Below are 17,935 nucleotides of genomic sequence, written 5' to 3'. Positions count from 1 at the left end.
GTGAAACAAAGTGCAGCCTGCCCAAGAATGGCGCCGCACACACGGAGAGCTGACACAACAAGATGACGCAACAAAAAGAAACACAGATTCCCGGTGCTACTGCTAAGGATAGCAGTCACAGAAGCACACATAGCAAATGGACACAGAGAGGGGGGCGGGGGAATAAATAAATCTTTAAAAAAAAAAAAAAAGGCACAGGACAGAGGGAGGCAGAATTTTGGGTTGGGTGAAGTCCATGCTACTTCAAAATTATCCTTTTGTTTTCTGATATAGAATTTAACCACTTTTTTTTTTTTTAAAAAGATTTATTTAATTCCCCCCCCTCCCCTGGTTGTCTGTTCTTGGTGTCTATTTGCTGCATCTTGTTTCTTTGTCCGCTTCTGTTGTCAGCGGCACGGGAAGTGTGGGCGGCGCCATTCCTGGGCAGGCTGCTCTTTCCACGCTGGGCGGCTCTCCTCACGGGCGCACTCCTTGTGCGTGGGGCTCCCCCACGCGGGGGACACCCTTGCGTGGCACGGCACTCTTTGCGCGCATCAGCGCTGCACATGGGCCAGCTCCACACGGGTCAAGGAGGCCCAGGGTTTGAACCGCGGACCTCCCATATGGTAGACGGACGCCCTAACCACTGGGCCAAAGTCCGTTTCCCTTAACCACTTTCTTAACCTCTGAAATGCTATCCACTAACTTCAAACACATATAAAACCAAATAGTGGTAACTAAAGCTCTACAACACTAATAGGGCTACTCTGAAATAATCCTTTTATTTGTTCCACCCTATATCTTCCCCAAATCTGTGTGAAAATAATCATGTAGTTTAAAGGAGAATGATTTTACTCCAACTACATTTTTTTAAAATTGTTTCAATAATCCTATAGTTATATAACTGCTGATTATTAGTAAATTAAGAAAACATTTTTTTGCTAAAATGTCAGGTGTTTTTAAGGAAACGAAGTCAACCACTGACCCTGTAGCAGTTTGATATGGTTATGAATTCCAAAAATAGATACTGGATTATGTTTGTAAACTGGTCTGTACCTGGGCATGATTAACTTATGATTAGGGCTTTGATTAGGCCACTTCATTAGGGTGCTGAGTCCCCACCCTTTGCTGGTTGGGGACACACAGATAAAAGGCATGGCAAAGGACAGAGTTGAGGGTTTCTGATGTTGGAGTTTGATACTGAAACCTTAAGCTGGAGACCCAGGAAGTAAGCACACAGAGAAAAAAGAAGCAAGTCCCAGGAAGGGAACCCTGTGCCCAGGAAGAAGCAAGCCCTGAGAAGAGAGGAACCCTGAACCCAGAAAGAAGCAAGATCCTGGAAGGGAGGAACCCACGAAGCCTGACCCCCTCACAGATATTGGCAGCCATTTTGTTCCAACATGTGAAAACAGACTTTGGTGAGGGAAGTAACTTAAGCTTTATGGCCTGGTATCTGTAAGCTCCTACCCCAAATAAATACCCTTTATAAAAACCAACCAATTTCTGGTATTTTGCATTAGCACCCCTTTGGTTAACTAATACAGACCCTATGATCTAATAGTTTTTAAAAACAACCAAAAAAAAAAACCCCAAAACAAAACCCGAACAAAACCCCAGATATTATAAAAAGTAACTTTATTTGACCATTCTAACTGGAGAGAAGGGATAGGAGAATGTGTACTATAACCAGAGGAAAAATACTCTACGTCAAATTTTAAAACACAATGGGAGAATAAGCTAAAAGAAATTTGTCTCTAAAGTAGCTCTCAAGTGAAAGGAAAAGAATGTTATCATGACATAACATGTTAAGCTATGTCTGTGTATGTAAGCCTTAAGAATCCAAAAATCTATTCTCTGATTCTTATAAAGTACTGAAAAAGGAACAGATTTACATTGAATTTATAAAGATGCCAACTACAAGTTTTCCAATACCAGAGCTGTCTCTTAAATCTGTAATGAGAAGTTTAATAAAAAGGAGAAAAGTATGTCAAATAGTTTGAAAAATGTGTAATTTAAACATTATATCAACACTGGGATTGTATTTCAAATGGTGATAAATGCTAACCTGTTTTCATGAATTCAGTAGTCATCAGTACAACCTAATCATTTCTTCCCACTTAAGGGTAGTAAAGAATTTTTAATCTAGAACATAATTTTCTTAGAATAATCAGGCTTAATGCTTGTAAGAGGCTTTTCTATCTCTCTCTATTTTAATATCACAGAACAGCAATTTACAAATATCTACACAAGCAAACAATTTTCCTTACATTTTTAGTAAGTTGTAGCAATGAGCATTATTCTACAGAAGGAAATTTTATGTTGATTACAAACACTTAAAAGGTCCACATTTTCCTATGAAGCTACACTATGAATAAAATACATGCGCAAATGAATTTACAAATGCTATTTGCATTTTATAATAAAAATCCTGGAAATGATATTTTTTCATTTTTACTCTGCAGAATCAGAGTTTGAAAAATAATAATCATTCTCCTCTTCATCTAAAGATTCCATAGCATTAGTGAAAAGTTTTCCAATACCAGAGCTGTCTCCTAAATCTGTAAAAGGGGGGAAAAAAGATTAATACATTTTTAAATGTAATTTCAATGCAATTGAAAACAATGATAAGAAACAAATGGGAAATGAAAAAAAAAAAGAAATAAAAAAAAGAAACAAATGGTAGATCTTTGTCCCCTTGAGAGGAATTACTTTTAGTACCATAGTACTATAATAGAAGTGAAGTACAGGGAAGCAGATGTGGCTCAAGAGACTGGACTCCTGTCTACCATATAGACAGGGTTCAATTCCTGGCGCCTCCTGGTGAAGATAAGCTGGCCTGAGCAGAGAGCTGGCACAGCAAGATGAAGCAACAAAAAGAGACACAAAGGAGACAATAAGAGATGCAGCAGACCAGGTTGCTGAGACACAAGAGATGGCCCAGGATTGGATCCCTGTGCCACCTAAAGAGAAGACAAGCAGACACAGAACACACAGCAGACAGCAAGTGCAAACAACATGGGGGACGGGGGGATAAATTTTTTAAAAAGTGAAGTACAAAAGAAATATTACCTTTGCTAAATGCAGTTTTTCTTCTTGATGTTGGGGTTGAAAAATGAGTTTCAACCTAAAGAGAGTATATAGTCATATTTAGCTATTAAATGGTACCTACCTATGAAGACTATCTCAGTACTAGACAAAATTAAGAATGATTTTTTTTCCCCTCAGAGTACTTTAAACATTCCTAAAATAATAGCTAATCATATCAGTTATCTGTGAAATCGCATTCTCTTTTAGGCTGAGTTAATCTGGGGCAAGAATTATATATTAAATGTTGTCTCCCACTGCTGGAAAACATAGTATGTTATAAGAAAATATTACAAACTAATGCTACAGAGGTTTAAGGATAGTTAGTCTATGGGTCTCTGAAAGTTTCAAAATGTGCTAAGTACTTTAAATAATTAATACATTGAGCTGGGAAACTTAATTTATCATGATTACTAAAATAACTGGTTATAGATAAACTGAAAAACATTACACTAGCAAATATTTAATTCTATTGCTTGAAACTTCTGGCTAAAATGGTAACATGTATGACAAGTTTTTAGTGTATAATGCATTTTCATATACATTACATAAGAACTTTACAAATTAGTGGTCATAGCCAGCAATCTTCTAAAAAAATGAAATGGAATAGAAAATATGAGAGTATGATCCATATATTAAGGGTAAGTGTTGTTACATTTGTTTGAAATATATATGTGTGCTCCTAGTTTGTGATGTATTTTTTTTCCTCTGAAATGAGTCAGAACACTGTATTACATCAATTAACCCTCAAAATCATTCAATGAGCCAAACTCCTAATATCACGATCCCTAGCACCATACCACAAATGAATAAAATGACATTAGAAAGTCCAAGTAGTTTGCCCAGTGTCACCAAGCTAGTAAGGAGAGTCAGATCTTGAGATCAGAACTTTTAACACTGAATCCTTTACTATTTCCATCATACATTGGCTCCAAAATATTAAGCTATGAAAAAATGGGCTAAATCACAAAGATAAAATTTGGTACACTGCTCAAATTATAAGGCACTAAGGAAAACAAGCATGGAAATAAAGATGATTCCAGAAATTTAAAGAAATAAGTTTTTAATTGGACTTTAACAAGATTCCCAGGTGACTTCTATGTATAGTTTGAGAAGCACTGGAATAGGGTACCTGTCAAGGCAACCAATCTTCTTACTGAGAAAACAGAGTAGAACCCAGGTTTTGGGACCCCCATTCCAAGGCTTTCTCATTATGTTAAGATGACTCCAGGTCCTTGACAACAAACCAAAATTTCATTCTCCTCAGGAATGTGGGAATGGAAAAAGGGAATTTTAAGAAATACAAAGAGGGAGTCTTCTTTATTGGTTGTGAGTATAGACTTATGAAGAATTTAGTCCTCAGATTGATTTTAAACTAAGGCCCCAAGAGCTACTTACTATTTACTGTGGACAAATGAAGCCTATAAAGATAAGATGTGATTAAGGAATTCCAGTATTTGGTCTAGACACTGAGAAGTATTACACTGTGGCCAATATACAGTATAAATATTTCAAAGTGGTTGAAATATATAATCTAGTTGAAGGAGTACCATCTAGCAGGGGCATGAGGTAGATGTCCATCCATGAACTATCATTCCCTAAGATTACCCATTTTCTTTGAGAAGATTTATTTGAGATTAATTAGCTTCTCTAGAATTCTAGTACTTTTATCTTCATGTCAGTTATTCAAAGTAACATAAGAAATTGCAAATTTAAAAATTAATTCAAGGGGATAAAGGATTCTAATCTCAAAGAGATAACATAGATCACTTTGTTAAGACAACTTTGAGTAAAATGTTTCTGAAATTGGATTTTAAATACTGGAATGTGAAAAAAATAGCTGAATTTTAATAACCATTTTCTGCATGGGATTTGATGAAGTTTCTTGTACTATAAAAATTACGATTCAATTAGTTTGGATTATTCCCTAATTGTTGAACAGATACTATGCTTTTGTATATGTATGTTCCCACCCTATCACTAATGCAAACTTTTACTCATTCCTCATCTTGCTCAAACGCTGCCTTCTGTAAACTGCCATGAGAACTTTGTTCCTCCTGATCTAGTGCTACAGTATTTACATACTTAATTCACTAACTGCATTAAATTATAATTTTTTTTGTATTAGGCTGTAAGCCATATCTATAAGTCACATAACTTACAACTCCCACAATTTATATAGTTGTTCAAAAGATGTTTAACGAACTAAGAATAAAAATACCTACCGTTTTTTTCTTGATGTTGCCCCAGACAATACCACTATTACTTTTATGATTTTTTTGCATACGAAAAACATATTTATCACATTCATTCCTGTTTGGATACAAGATAATTTTGTCAACATAATTTCTCTCCTAATGTTTAAAAAGATAAAGTGTGCCTATTGAAAGGAAAAATGCTTTAATCAAATATTTTAAAGGAAACTCTGAATAAACTATAGTCAATGATTTGTTTATTGTTCATTAACCTGTGCTCTCTCCAATGTCCATCTTGTTGCCTTTTTTCCAAAACTTTCACTGAGACCATGTGTCCCTGGGCTCCCTTTTGCTACACCTTGCATTTCCTTCTGTTCACGTTTTTTCCTGACTGGATCTCTGTTGAACACTTTAAGGATATGCCTCTTGATGAAAACCTTCAATTAATTTATAGCTTCAAACTGTGATGGGTCTTCAATTAAGCTCAGTAAACCTTTTGTTCATAGTTATTCCTTCTTGTATTCCTCATATCAACCATAAAAGCTTTTATCATCTCTCTTCTTAGCTCATCCCCTTCATTTTTAATATCTTTCCCCTCATTCTTAACAAAATACCTTGACTCATAATCTACAGAACAAAATTGAAGTCAACCACCATACAACCCCTAGTCCTACTTGTCACAGTAAATCCCAGCTGAGTACCAATTCCCATCTTCTCCCTTTGGCTCCAAGGTTTTATTTGACAAATTACCATTTTTCCTTTATGACTATTTGGGAGCAATCTAAAAATCTGTAAATGTGTAATTGTATTAAGATATTAATTTGAATCACTGAAAGGGTGGTTTGCTGCTTAGCAAGTGAATAAGCTTACCAAGTTGTTCAGAATCAGCACCTCATAAAAGTATTATAAACTGATAGAACCCTCCCCCCAAACAAACAAACAAACAAACAAACCACATCAGCTGTAATCCTAGAGAAAATGGCTGGTGATGTTCTGGTCAATAAATTTTCTTCCAGTATTTTATAAATACATGTAAGATTGGAACCATACTGTATGTCGTTTTATTTCCTAGGTATTTATTGAAGGGTTGTAAGTATTTTTTATAATTTAACTTTTCACATGTAAAACTTTGAGCCATTTGGAATTTATCCTGATGTAAGGTGGGAGCTATATCCCAGCACCATATTAATAACACTCATAGTTTCCATTCAGAACTCTGATATTCTTTCTTGTTCTTTTTATTATGATGACTCTTACCATTACTGAAATCTATTCTTTTTAACTCAAAATATTTAAATGTTCCCCAATATGCTGATGAAGAGAATTAAGAGTATTACATGAATATATATTTACCTATTTACAGAAGCTAGCATGCCAGGACTGACATGCTCACACTGAGGAGTTTTTGCCAACGGAAAGATAACTGATGATGGAGTTGTTGGATTTCTGTCCATATTTGGCAAAATATCATCCTCTTCTTGACTGTCCTGGAAACTTGGCAACTACAAAGCAAATATTTATTACCAGCAGGAACCATGAAAATGGAATTCTTGTTATAACAAAACATATTTTCATGAAGTTGCTTTCCTCCTTATAATTTTCCTACTGAGATTAAAAATAGCAGTAGGGGGAAGTGGACTTGGCCCAGTGGATAGGGCATCTGCCTACCACATGGGAGGTCTGGAGTTCAAACCCTGGGCCTCCTTGACCCACGTGGAGCTGGCCCATGCGCAGTGCTGATGCACGCAAGGAGTGCTGTGACACGCAGGGGTGTCCCCAGCATAGGGGAACCCCAAGTGCAAGGAGTGTGCCCCGCAGGAAGAGCTGCCCAGTGCAAAAAAGTGCAGCCTGCCCAAGAATGACGCCACACACACGGAAAGCTGACACAAGATGACGCAACAAACAGAAACACAAATTCCTGGTGCTGCTGATAAGGATAGAAGTGGTCACAGAAGAACACACAGCGTATAGACACAGAGAGCAGACAACTGGGGGGGAGGGGGGAAGCGGAGAGAAATAAATCTTAAAAAAAAAAAAATAGCAGTAGGTAGTAAACAGAGCCTTGGCCTCTAAAACCCTCAGTTTCTCCTCTATAAAAAAGAAACACATCTACTTCTAAAGGTTGTAAAGACCAGAAGTCAGCAAACTTTTTTTGTGAAGAGCCAGTAGTAAGGATTTGGGCCAAATACTTGTGAGTTGTACAGTCTCTCTTCCAACTACTCAATGATGCCATGGTAGAATGAAAGCAGCCATAAACAACAGGTAAACAAATGGACTTGGCTGTGTTCCAATAAAATTTTATGTACAAAAACAGGTGGTAAACTAGATTTGGCCCCATGTATGGCTCATAGTTTGCCAAGTTTTGGTGTAGACTGAACAAAAGAACTATAGTTCATTTACTACTGTTTGGTACTCAGTAGGAATTTAAGCAGTTTTAAATTCTTCTGTGTCTACATTTCCAATAAATAACAATTCAATCCTTAATTAGGATTTTACTCACCTTTATATTAAAACCTTACAGATAGGGAAGTAGACTTGGCCCAGTGGTTAGGGCGTCTGTCTACCACATGGGAGGTCCGCGGTTCAAATCCTTGGCCTCCTTGACCCGTGTGGAGCTGGCCCACGTGCAGTGCTGATGCGTGTAAGGAGTACCCTGCCACACAGGGGTGTCCCTGCATAGAGGAGCCACATGTGCAAGGAGTACGCTCTGTAAGGAGAACCGCCCAGTGCGAAAGAAAGTTCAGCCTGCCCAGGAATGGCGCCGCACACAGAGAGTTGACACAACAAGATGACGCAACAAAAAGAAACACAGATTCCCGTGCCGCTGACAACAACAGAAGAAGACAAAGAAGAACATGCAGCAAATAGACACAGAGAACAGACAACTGGGGTGGGAGAGGGGAAGGGGAGAGAAATAAATAAAAATAAATCTTTAAAACAAAAAAACCTTACAGATAGTGGCTTTTTGTCACAGAAAATGGTCTGATTCACTGCCTTTCATTTCCATTTTACTATCTCTCTTTTTAATGTTGCTTCTATTGTATCTAGGCCAAAATATAAATAGAACCTGAAATATGGTGGGATAAGAAAGTTTGCAACTCCTAAAGGAGTTTGGTGTTACTGTACAGAACATTTTATAAGGGCCTCAGATCTCCCTCTATACCTGTGTAGGCAAAAAGGGCATTCAGATTATGTTACTAAACTGTTAAAGCATTGTGTAGCCTTTTTATTTTTTTTTGAAGATTTTTTATTTATTTCTCTCCCCTTTCCCCGCCCCCTGTTGTCTGCTCTGTGTGTCCATTTGCTGTGTGTTCTTCTGTGTCCGCTTATATTCTTGTCAGCGGCACCGGGAATCTGTATCTCTTTTTGTTGTGTCATCTTGCTGCGTCAGCTCTCCATGTGTGCAGCCCCACTCCTGGGCAGGCTGCACTATTTTTGTGTGGGGCAGCTCTTCTTACGGGGCACACTCCTTGTGCGTGGGGCTCCCCCATGCAGGGGACACCCCTGCATGGCACGGCACTCCTTGCATGCATCAACACTGCACATGGGCCAGCTCATTACACGGGTCAGGAGGCCCTGAGTTTGAACCCTGGACCTCCCTTGTGGCAGGTGGACGCTCTATCAGTTGAGCCAAATCCACTTCCCTGTGTAGCCTTTTAAAATTGAAGATGACTCAATATTAAGAAATTGTTAGATTTTTAAAATTGCCCTTAAGGCTAGCATAAAAATTTTAAAAATTACATTAGTCCAGCTCACTAGCTCTTCCAATTTTCACACTTAACAATGCAGTTGTCTATAGCCACACATTTTTACATCAGTCTTAATATTCTTAACATTTATATCTAAACTCCAGAAATTCTCAAGTATGCACTTAATATTTTCATTCTATTTTGTGTTTATGAAAAACATCCTTATTGGATATATAGGTTTCCAGTTTTTCTGCTATAAAGATAAGCCTGCAATTAATATCTGAGTATATTTTCAACTTCTTTGAATTTCTTAGGATAAACTCCCAAGAATAGAATTACTCTTTATGGCTCTTGTAATATATTCCCATAATGTTTTCCAAAAGGTATGATCTAATTTATGCATCCACTGATGTATGACTATCAACTTCTCCATAACTTTTGTTAGCAGTGAATATTTTAACTTATTTTTTTAAATATTCTTTAATTTAGAAGGTATAATTTACTTTGTCTTTTTTGATTATTAGCTAAAATGACCACTTCAACGAAGTTTGTTCAGTCTTTTGAATTCTTTTTGTCTGTTTTTTCCTAATGACCTTGATATTTATCATTCCAGCAACCTCTGAATGTGTTGTTCATATTACAAATATTATTGCCTTTATTTGTTGCAAATATTGTGCATTAAATCACTGAAGTTTACAGGTATGCTTTTCCTTCTATAAAAATTAACTTTAAAAAATTCAGATCTGTCAATCTTGTGTTACTCACACTTAATACCTCCCTCCCCCCAATTCACTATGCAGCAGGAAATAATCTTTTCTTATCACCTTATTTTTTAAAGTTTGCCTCATTGAATATTGGGTTTTAAGTATATGTGCATATATATTTGGCTTACTTCTGGGTATACTAATTGGTTCTACAAACATTACATTTTTTTTTTTTTTTTTTTAAAGATTTATTTTTATTTATTTAATTCCCCTCCCCTCCCCCGGTTGTATGTTCTCTGTGTCTTTTTGCTGCGTCTTGTTTCTTTGTCCGCTTCTGTTGTCATCAGCGGCACGGGAAGTATGGGCGGTGCCATTCCTCGGCAGGCTGCTCCCTCCTTCGCGCTGGGCGGCTCTCCTTATGGGTGCACTCCTTGCGCGTGGGGTTCCCTTACGTGGGGACACCCCTGTGTGGCATGGCACTCCTTGCGCGCATCAGCACTGCACATGGGCCAGCTCCACACGGGTCAAGGAGGCCCGGGGCTTGAACCGCGGGCCTCCCATGTGGTAGACGGACGCCCTAACCACTGGGCCAAAGTCCGTTTCCCAAACATTACATTTTAACAGCAATGAAGAATAGACATTAAAAGCTAGTGAGATATGATATACTGAGACAGATTCCTAAACTAACTATACTCTGGTCATGTTTGTGGAAGCTATCAATCCTTGGCCTAAATATTAGTGATGAACACTAACCATACATAAAAATAGAAGCTATAAAAATCAAGAGAAAGAAACAAATGATTTCATGCACTTAAGACCCTTACCAGTACTCTTCGATTCTGCAAGGGTGTAGTACTGAAAAAATCATCATGGTCATCTTTTGGCAACTGTTCCAGAAAATCTCTCATCTGTTGCTTCCTTTTCAGAGTTCCCACTTTGGCAGTTATCTTAATAGTTTGCTTCTTATCAGCATCACCTGGTTTGCCTTAAGAGTCAGGAAAACATTTTCCCAAGGACTTGGTTATTTATAGTAACTGATCTATGAAGTTAACAGCTTTTGCAAAACCTAAATGCATAGTAAGTAAACTCAGCCTCTTCTGCTTCACAAATCTATAAATCTGAATTGAATTATGGCTGGGATTATTTGGTACTCCCTATAGTGTTGTGTAGGGCTTCTCTGACATAAAACAGCTTTTACTAACAACTCTGAGCCAGGTATATGTAATCCTGGGTCTATGAAAATTAAATTTATTCTAAGTTTTCTTATGAATTACTAGGAGGCCTACCTAAGAGTCCTCAAATTAAATAAGACCCTTTGAACAATAACCAGATATCGAAATCTCTGGATCCAACTGCAAATTCCTAGAACTCAAAGTACAAGGCTGTTTAGGCTACTATTCATTAAGTAGCTACCTTGGTAAGACTTATTAAAAAAAATGAAAGAGATGATTTGTAAAGTCCTTTATAGCTTGAAAATTCTAAGAAAATGCTTACCTATAATAGGACTCACAGTGAAGTATAAAATACATTATCAATGATTAGAAATGTATACTGAGAACTAGGGAAAAATAAAACTATTTACTTCAAAGCTTACCATTTTGGCCTTTGGGATTGGCTGGCTTTTTCTTAGTGACATGTTTCTGGGGTCCTTTTCCTCGGGGATCTTCCATATATTTTCTCTGGCATTCCTCAGCAGATCGAGAACCTATAGCCATAGCTACATCTGACCAGAAACCAGGTTTGTGTTTTGGAAGAGATGCAAAAGCACTATGGAAGACCAAAAGCAGTTAAAGAAAAAGAAATTCAAATTAATAAAAATAACCTCTGAATGTGTACCACTGAATCAATGAGATTTGCTGAGCTGAAGGAATTTTATAAAAATCATTCTAGAAAACTATTTGAAAGAAGATACTATTCCCTTCACTCATTTAGTTTACTGCTTAAACTATGAAGATGTGATTTTATGTATCTAACAGGTGCCTTCCATTTTGTATTCAATTAACCTGAAAAAATTATCCCATGTCTTTCAAATTTTTTCTTAAGTCCAACTAATGATTTGGTCTTTCAGGGGACTCTAGCATGACTAATTTTTTCTATACTATTGCTCAAATCTTAGTCATGCTGAGTAGACTGGAAGATAAGCTTAGTTCCTATATACTCCAGATTATAAATTCTTTATTCAAAAGTGTTATGCTTGCTTTCATTCTACTGTAATTTAAAGAAATCAGCATTTTAGATAAAATGCTTCCCTAATGGAAGGAAATGAAAATTGAAATAGAAAAAAACGACAAATCAACATAAGATGGTCCTCAATTTAACAAGCTGAGTTATATTCTAAAAGTTCATCATCATACACAATGGAGACCAGAAAGCAGTGGGATGACATATTTAAAGTGCTGAAAGAAAAAAAATGTCAACCAAGAATTCTGTATCTGGCAAAAATTCTATATCCTTAAAAATAAAGGAGAGGGAAGTGGTTGTGGCTCAATTGCTAGAGCATCTGCCTACCATATGGCGGGTCCAAGGGTTCGAAACCCAGGGCCTCCTGACCCGTGTGGGGAGCTGGCCAACGTGCAATGCTGCCATGAGCAAGGAGTGCTGTGCCACGCAGGGGTGTCCCCCGCATAGGGGTACCCCACATGCAAGGAGTGCGCCCCGCAAAGAGCCGCCCCATGCAAAAAAAGCACAGCCCACCCCAGGAGCAGCACCGCACACACAGAGAGCTGACGTAGCAAGATGATGCAACAAAAAAGCGAGTTTCCAGGTGCCACATGACAAGAATGCAAGCAGACAGAGAAGAACACATAGCGAATGGACACAGAGAGCAGACAAAGGGGGGACAGAGGAGAGAAATAAATAAAATAAATCTTTAAAAATAAATAAATAAAGGAGAAATCAAGATACTCCCAGATAAAATCTGAGGGAGGTTCATTACCACTAGACAGGTCCCATAAGAAATGCAAAAGGGAGTTCTTCAGGATAAAAGCGGACACTAGACAATAACCTGAAGGCATATAAATAAAGAGCCATGATGATGGTAACTACATGGGTAAATATAAATGCCAGTAATATTGGATTCTTGGTATGTAACTCTAGTACATGATTTAAAACACACTTAAAAAAATCTATATTATTGCGTACATAAAGTATAAAGATGTACATATTTATAAAGGATAAATATGTAACAAAACAAAAATGGGGGAGGGAATGAGAGGTGTAAGAACAGAGATTGTGCGTGTTACTGAAATTGTTAGTATAATCCAAACTAGACTTATAGATTTAGGATGTTAAATGTAAACCTGATGGTAACCACAAAGAACTTATTTTTAAAATATACAGAAAAATAAACAAAGAAAGTCAAACTGTTTCACTAAAGAAGTCAAACACAAGGCAGAAATGGAAGAAATGAACAAAAAAGCATGATCCAACTATATACTGTTTACAAAGACTCACCTTAGACCAAAAGACAAAGAGGTTGAAAGTGAAAGGCTAGAAAAAATATTTCATCCAAATAGTAATCAAAAGAAAGCTGAAGTAGCTATACTAATGTAAGACAAAAGAGATTTTAAGTAAAAAACTGTTACAAGAGACAAAGAAGAGTCAACACATCAAGAAGATATAACCATATTATAAATATTTATGCACTTAATAACAGCTCCAAAGTACATGAAGCATACACTGACAGAATTGATAGGAGAAATAGACAATTCTACAATTATAGTTGGAGACTTCAATATACTACTTTCAATAATGCATATAAGATCTAGACAAAATCAACAGGGAAACAGAGGACTTAATACTATAAAGCATCTAGACAAAACACATATACAAATGCTCTACCTAACAACAGCAAAATACTTATTCTCAAGTGAACATAGATTATTCTACAAGAGAAACCACTTTTAAGTCACAAAACAATAAATTAAAAAAGATGAAATCATACAAAGTATCTTCTCTGACCATTATGGAATGAAGCTAGAAACCAGTAACAGAAGGAAAACTGGAAAATAGATGGAAATTAAATAACTCATTTTTAAACAACCAATGGGTCAAAGGAGAAATCACAGGGGAAATCAGAAAATTCTTAGAAAATAATGAAAATGAAAGAAGATACTAAAATTTATAGGCTACAGCAAAGGGAGTGCTCTTCCAGGAAAATTTATAGCTGTAAAAGCCTACATTTAAAGAAATTTCAGATTAACTTCACACCTGTATATCTACCTGCCTCTTAACAGACAATCCAAATAAAGCATGTCCAAAAAGAAACTTTATTTCCAACCCCAGACAATTTCCTCTTCCAATATATTTCACACCACTATCTACCCAGGAGTCAGGTCAAGTGCCATACAGATGATAGCATTTGTTTATGGATTTGACATAGACAAATATTGCTAGATTTAATCCATCTTTTTCTATCTTTACAGCCCCCCCATATTAGAGCAAAATGATATGGATTACTGCAACAAATCCCCAATTAGTGTCTTATCCACCTCCCCAAAGGAATCTTTTCAAAACATATCATGCCACCCTTAAATATCTTTTTTGTTTTTTAATGTCTTTTTTTAACACACCAACAAAACAAAACATGAAGCTAATCAAGGCTGGGCATTCATTATATGTTCATTCTGTCTTTCTGTTCCCACAGTAAACCAGTCCCCTACAACTCATTATGCTCTTAAACAGTAGTATCTTATTTTAATTCATCACACAAAACTTTTTACAGCCATAGGGTCTTTAGGTTGTTTCCTGTTCCTGGAATGCTCTTCTTTACATGGCTAACACATCAACTAAGAGAGAGCTTTTTTGACCATGCTGCCTATAGTTCTGCTTCTCAATCTCATCTTTTCTTCCTTCATAGCATGTTATCACAATCTGTAGTTATTTTTATTTATTGATTTACTTTGTGTGGTTTGTCCTCCCTTCTAGACTATAAACACCTGAGAGAAATCTTCCTATTTAGTTTATTGCTGCACCCCGTACGCTGCAAACTTACTGGCATATAGAAGGCACTCAATAAATAAATGAGTGAATGAAGCACAGGTGCTTAACTGAGTTTGACTTCAATTTCTGTACTAATTGAAACCTTCAATAAATCACTTAATGTCTGAGACTATTTCCTATAAATTAGGGGAGGAGGATAATTATATGAAATAATCTATAAATTTCAACTCAGCTTTTAAAGTTTTAAATAGTTAATTTAATAAAATATTTCTTAAAATTATGAAGCTAAGAGACAATGGCATTTGGCAGCCTTGAAATAGCAAATGGAAACGAGAAGGTCACTCTTAACTTGTCTCATATGTAAGCTTTAAAAATGGCAACAAAGGACCTAATTAAAAATTGTGTGTTTCCTCCATTCTCTGTACAAATTGTAATTTTCCCTCATATTCTTTTAGATGACAATTTCCATGTTAATGGCTAGAAGTCATTAAAAGAAGTCCCTGACCACTGTTTTTTTTAATGTCTTCAACTGTTTCATGGCCAACTCTGTAGGTAGTTCAGAGTCAAATATAACTACTCACCAATGAAGTTTCTGTAATTCCTTCTCATTCCAATCCTCACCCTGAATTAAACCAGGTAAACATTTTGACAAATGCCTGTTCATCTTCTCAGATCCCACTGTCTCAATAACTGGAAACTCATTCCTAAGACCAGATTTCTGAACAGTTTCCTTAGAAGATCTAGATTTCTTTTGTTTGGTATGTAAGTCATCTTCACTTTCTTCTGTTTCAGAATCCGAAATCACAGTGTTATTCTTTGTGCTGTTTCTTGTACTTTTCCTCAAGTGAACCAATGTTTCTTTGGTATTTCTTTCTCTGTTTTTCCAAACAACTCCAGCTTTCCTTCTGATTTTCTTTTCTGTTCCACTCTCTTCACTAGACAAATCTGATAAAGACTGAGGCTTGTAAAATGACCTATCTACTTGATTTTTGATCTTAAATTCTGATAAGAATCTTGTATTTTTCTTAAAGTCAGAAGCAGTTCTTTGTTCCTTTTTAGGGGTAGGTATTATTATTTTCTGGTTGACAGTGAGAAAATCACATTCACTGCAGTCTTCCTTGTTTTTGTTTTTATGATCCACAGTAGACTCAAATGTATGTTCTAAAGTTGTTGTGGGCATATTGATGGGATCTGCGGTTTCACTTAAGCCAAATTCTCTTTCTTTTTGATGCTTTGATATTGCAAAATCTGTTACTGCTTTAATGGTTCCAGAGGACAGATTATATTTCATGCATTTTTGCTCTATCACTTTTTTAGATTTAAGTGGTGTTACTAAAATATAAACTTCCTTCTGATTCATCTGATTCATAGCCATGTATTTTCCTTCTTCGTCTGAGAAAAACTGTTCCCTTGAAGTTAGGATATCAATGGATATATTTGATTCTTCAGTTCTCTCTTTAATTTCATAAAACAAAACCAAAATCTCAAATTAGTTATAAACAAATTTAAGTACAGAAAAACACTTCCACAAATAAAACACACTATCATAAACTCCATTTCATTGTATACACTAGTGCCATATTAATGTTAATAATCCTGAAGTATAGGTATGCTCAGATCACTACCCCTTCGATTATAAACATTTACTATTGTTTATACAAACCTGTCAACAGACTTCTCAGTCTCTGGTATGCATACAAGCTCCTCAATCTCACATCTGATACAGTTCCAATATCTCAATGTAATTAAAATCTGAACCATTTGCTGGTTCTCCAATTTTCATTTTTTTTTTTTTAAGATGTATTTTATTTATTTCTCTCCCTTCCCCGCCCCAGTTGTCTGCTCTCTGTGTCCATCTCCTGCGTGTTCTTTTTTGTCCACTTCTGTTGTTGTCAGCAGCACGGGAATCTGTGTTTCCCTTTGTTGAGTCATCCTGCTGTGTCAGCTCTCCGTGTGTGTGGCATCACTCCTGGGCAGGCTGCGCTTTCTTTTGTGCTGGGCGGTTCTCCTTACGGGTGCGCTCCTTGTGCGTGGGGCTCCCCTATGCAGGGGGTACCCCTGCATGGCACAGAACTCTTTGCGCGCATCAGCACTGCGCGTGGGCCAGCTGCACATGGGTCAAGGAGGCCCGGGGTTTGAACTGCGGACCTCCCATGTGGTAGACTGATGCCCCATCCACTGGACCAAGTCCACTTCCCTCTCAAATTTTCTTGATTCCCAATTTTCATTAGTGTCATTCACTCTACTTGGAAAGTATCTTTTACTCTCAAATCAAATGACTCTCTGCTAAGATTCTATTCTCTAAGCAGCTACCTAATCCACAAACTTTGTCCTGATTCCCTTAATTGAATAAAAGTATTTCTTCTTCAAGTTTACAGAAAACTTTTACAGAACCTTATATTTAACACACCTTACATTACACTTGCACACTTGTCTTTGACCTTGACTGGAAAAAACCATTAGGCAATTACAATGCCTTCAGGTTTACACTGTTTTGCTAGAGCTGCAAACATATGAAATAAATGCTAAATAAATATTAAACCAACTCTTGGGTAAACTATATTGGAGACATAAGAAAATCACTAGGGTCACTAGAACCTTTCTAAATATGTAATATATTATGTAGACTTTTAAATTTTTATTTAAAAAAGCTGTTCTAGTTGGGGAGGGAGTTAAAAGATGGAACCCACATGCATGGTTCCACCCTCATTTCCCACTGTAGTCATAGAAACACCTTTGCTGACTCCCTTAAAACTTTATGAAGCATCATAGGAAAACAATCAAAACAGAATAACTTAATTATAAATATATATAAAATTTAAATTTTCACACCAATCATTATACTGAAACACTACAACAACTTACACATATTATGTATCATTTTAGAATATGAATAACAAAATGAAAGACTATGGGCAACACTGAAGGCTGAAGAGAAAAGAAACCCCTACATTAAAATTCATGGAGATATGATGCCAGTCAACAGTAATTCAGAAAGTTTATACAAGATTTTTTTGCTGACAGCAAATAGCTTCAAATTATAAGAAAAGTGCTTTCTTTTAATTATTCATATAAATCTGATTAAAAATTCAACTGGGAAGTTGGAAAATTTGAACATGCTAATTTGGAATAAAACTTTTCTATTCAGAATGTTTGTATTCATTTTACCAAATAATTTCAGTAACAATTCAGCCTATTCTGGATCCTTCAACCCAAGTCATATGAAGTTGGTAGTATAAATTATAATAGTGTTGCTTTCCCCTCCATTTCTAAGAACACTAATTTCTTTTCACTTACAAGAATAAAACAGAAAAAAAAAATGCCATTAACCTGTTAAGTTTAA

General features: G+C 36.4%; 1 protein-coding gene across 2 annotated transcripts in view; it reads right to left on the bottom strand.

The window, feature by feature from the left end:
- Positions 1-1,597: 1,597 nt before the first annotated feature.
- The window catches only part of MIS18BP1 (MIS18 binding protein 1), a 52,251-nt gene continuing 35,913 nt past the window's right edge, over positions 1,598-17,935 (bottom strand). Inside the window, exons 11-17 of one of the 2 annotated variants that reach the window (XM_058293462.2) lie at positions 15,174-16,047; positions 11,246-11,418; positions 10,476-10,636; positions 6,612-6,760; positions 5,289-5,376; positions 3,049-3,103; positions 2,304-2,537 (exon numbers count right to left, since the gene is read on the bottom strand). In XM_058293462.2, coding sequence (XP_058149445.1) covers positions 2,431-2,537; positions 3,049-3,103; positions 5,289-5,376; positions 6,612-6,760; positions 10,476-10,636; positions 11,246-11,418; positions 15,174-16,047 — 1,607 coding nt within the window. In that variant the 3' untranslated portion in view covers positions 2,304-2,430. Of the gene's footprint in view, positions 2,538-3,048; positions 3,104-5,288; positions 5,377-6,611; positions 6,761-10,475; positions 10,637-11,245; positions 11,419-15,173; positions 16,048-17,935 lie in introns of both variants that reach the window. The other variant, XM_058293464.2, reaches the window with a different exon arrangement.

This window comes from Dasypus novemcinctus, chromosome 3 (genome assembly GCF_030445035.2).
Source record: "Dasypus novemcinctus isolate mDasNov1 chromosome 3, mDasNov1.1.hap2, whole genome shotgun sequence".
In the NCBI taxonomy this organism is placed as follows: Eukaryota; Metazoa; Chordata; class Mammalia; order Cingulata; family Dasypodidae; genus Dasypus; species Dasypus novemcinctus.
Note: the sequence above shows the minus strand (reverse complement) of the source record. Positions and strands in the feature narration are given on the sequence as shown.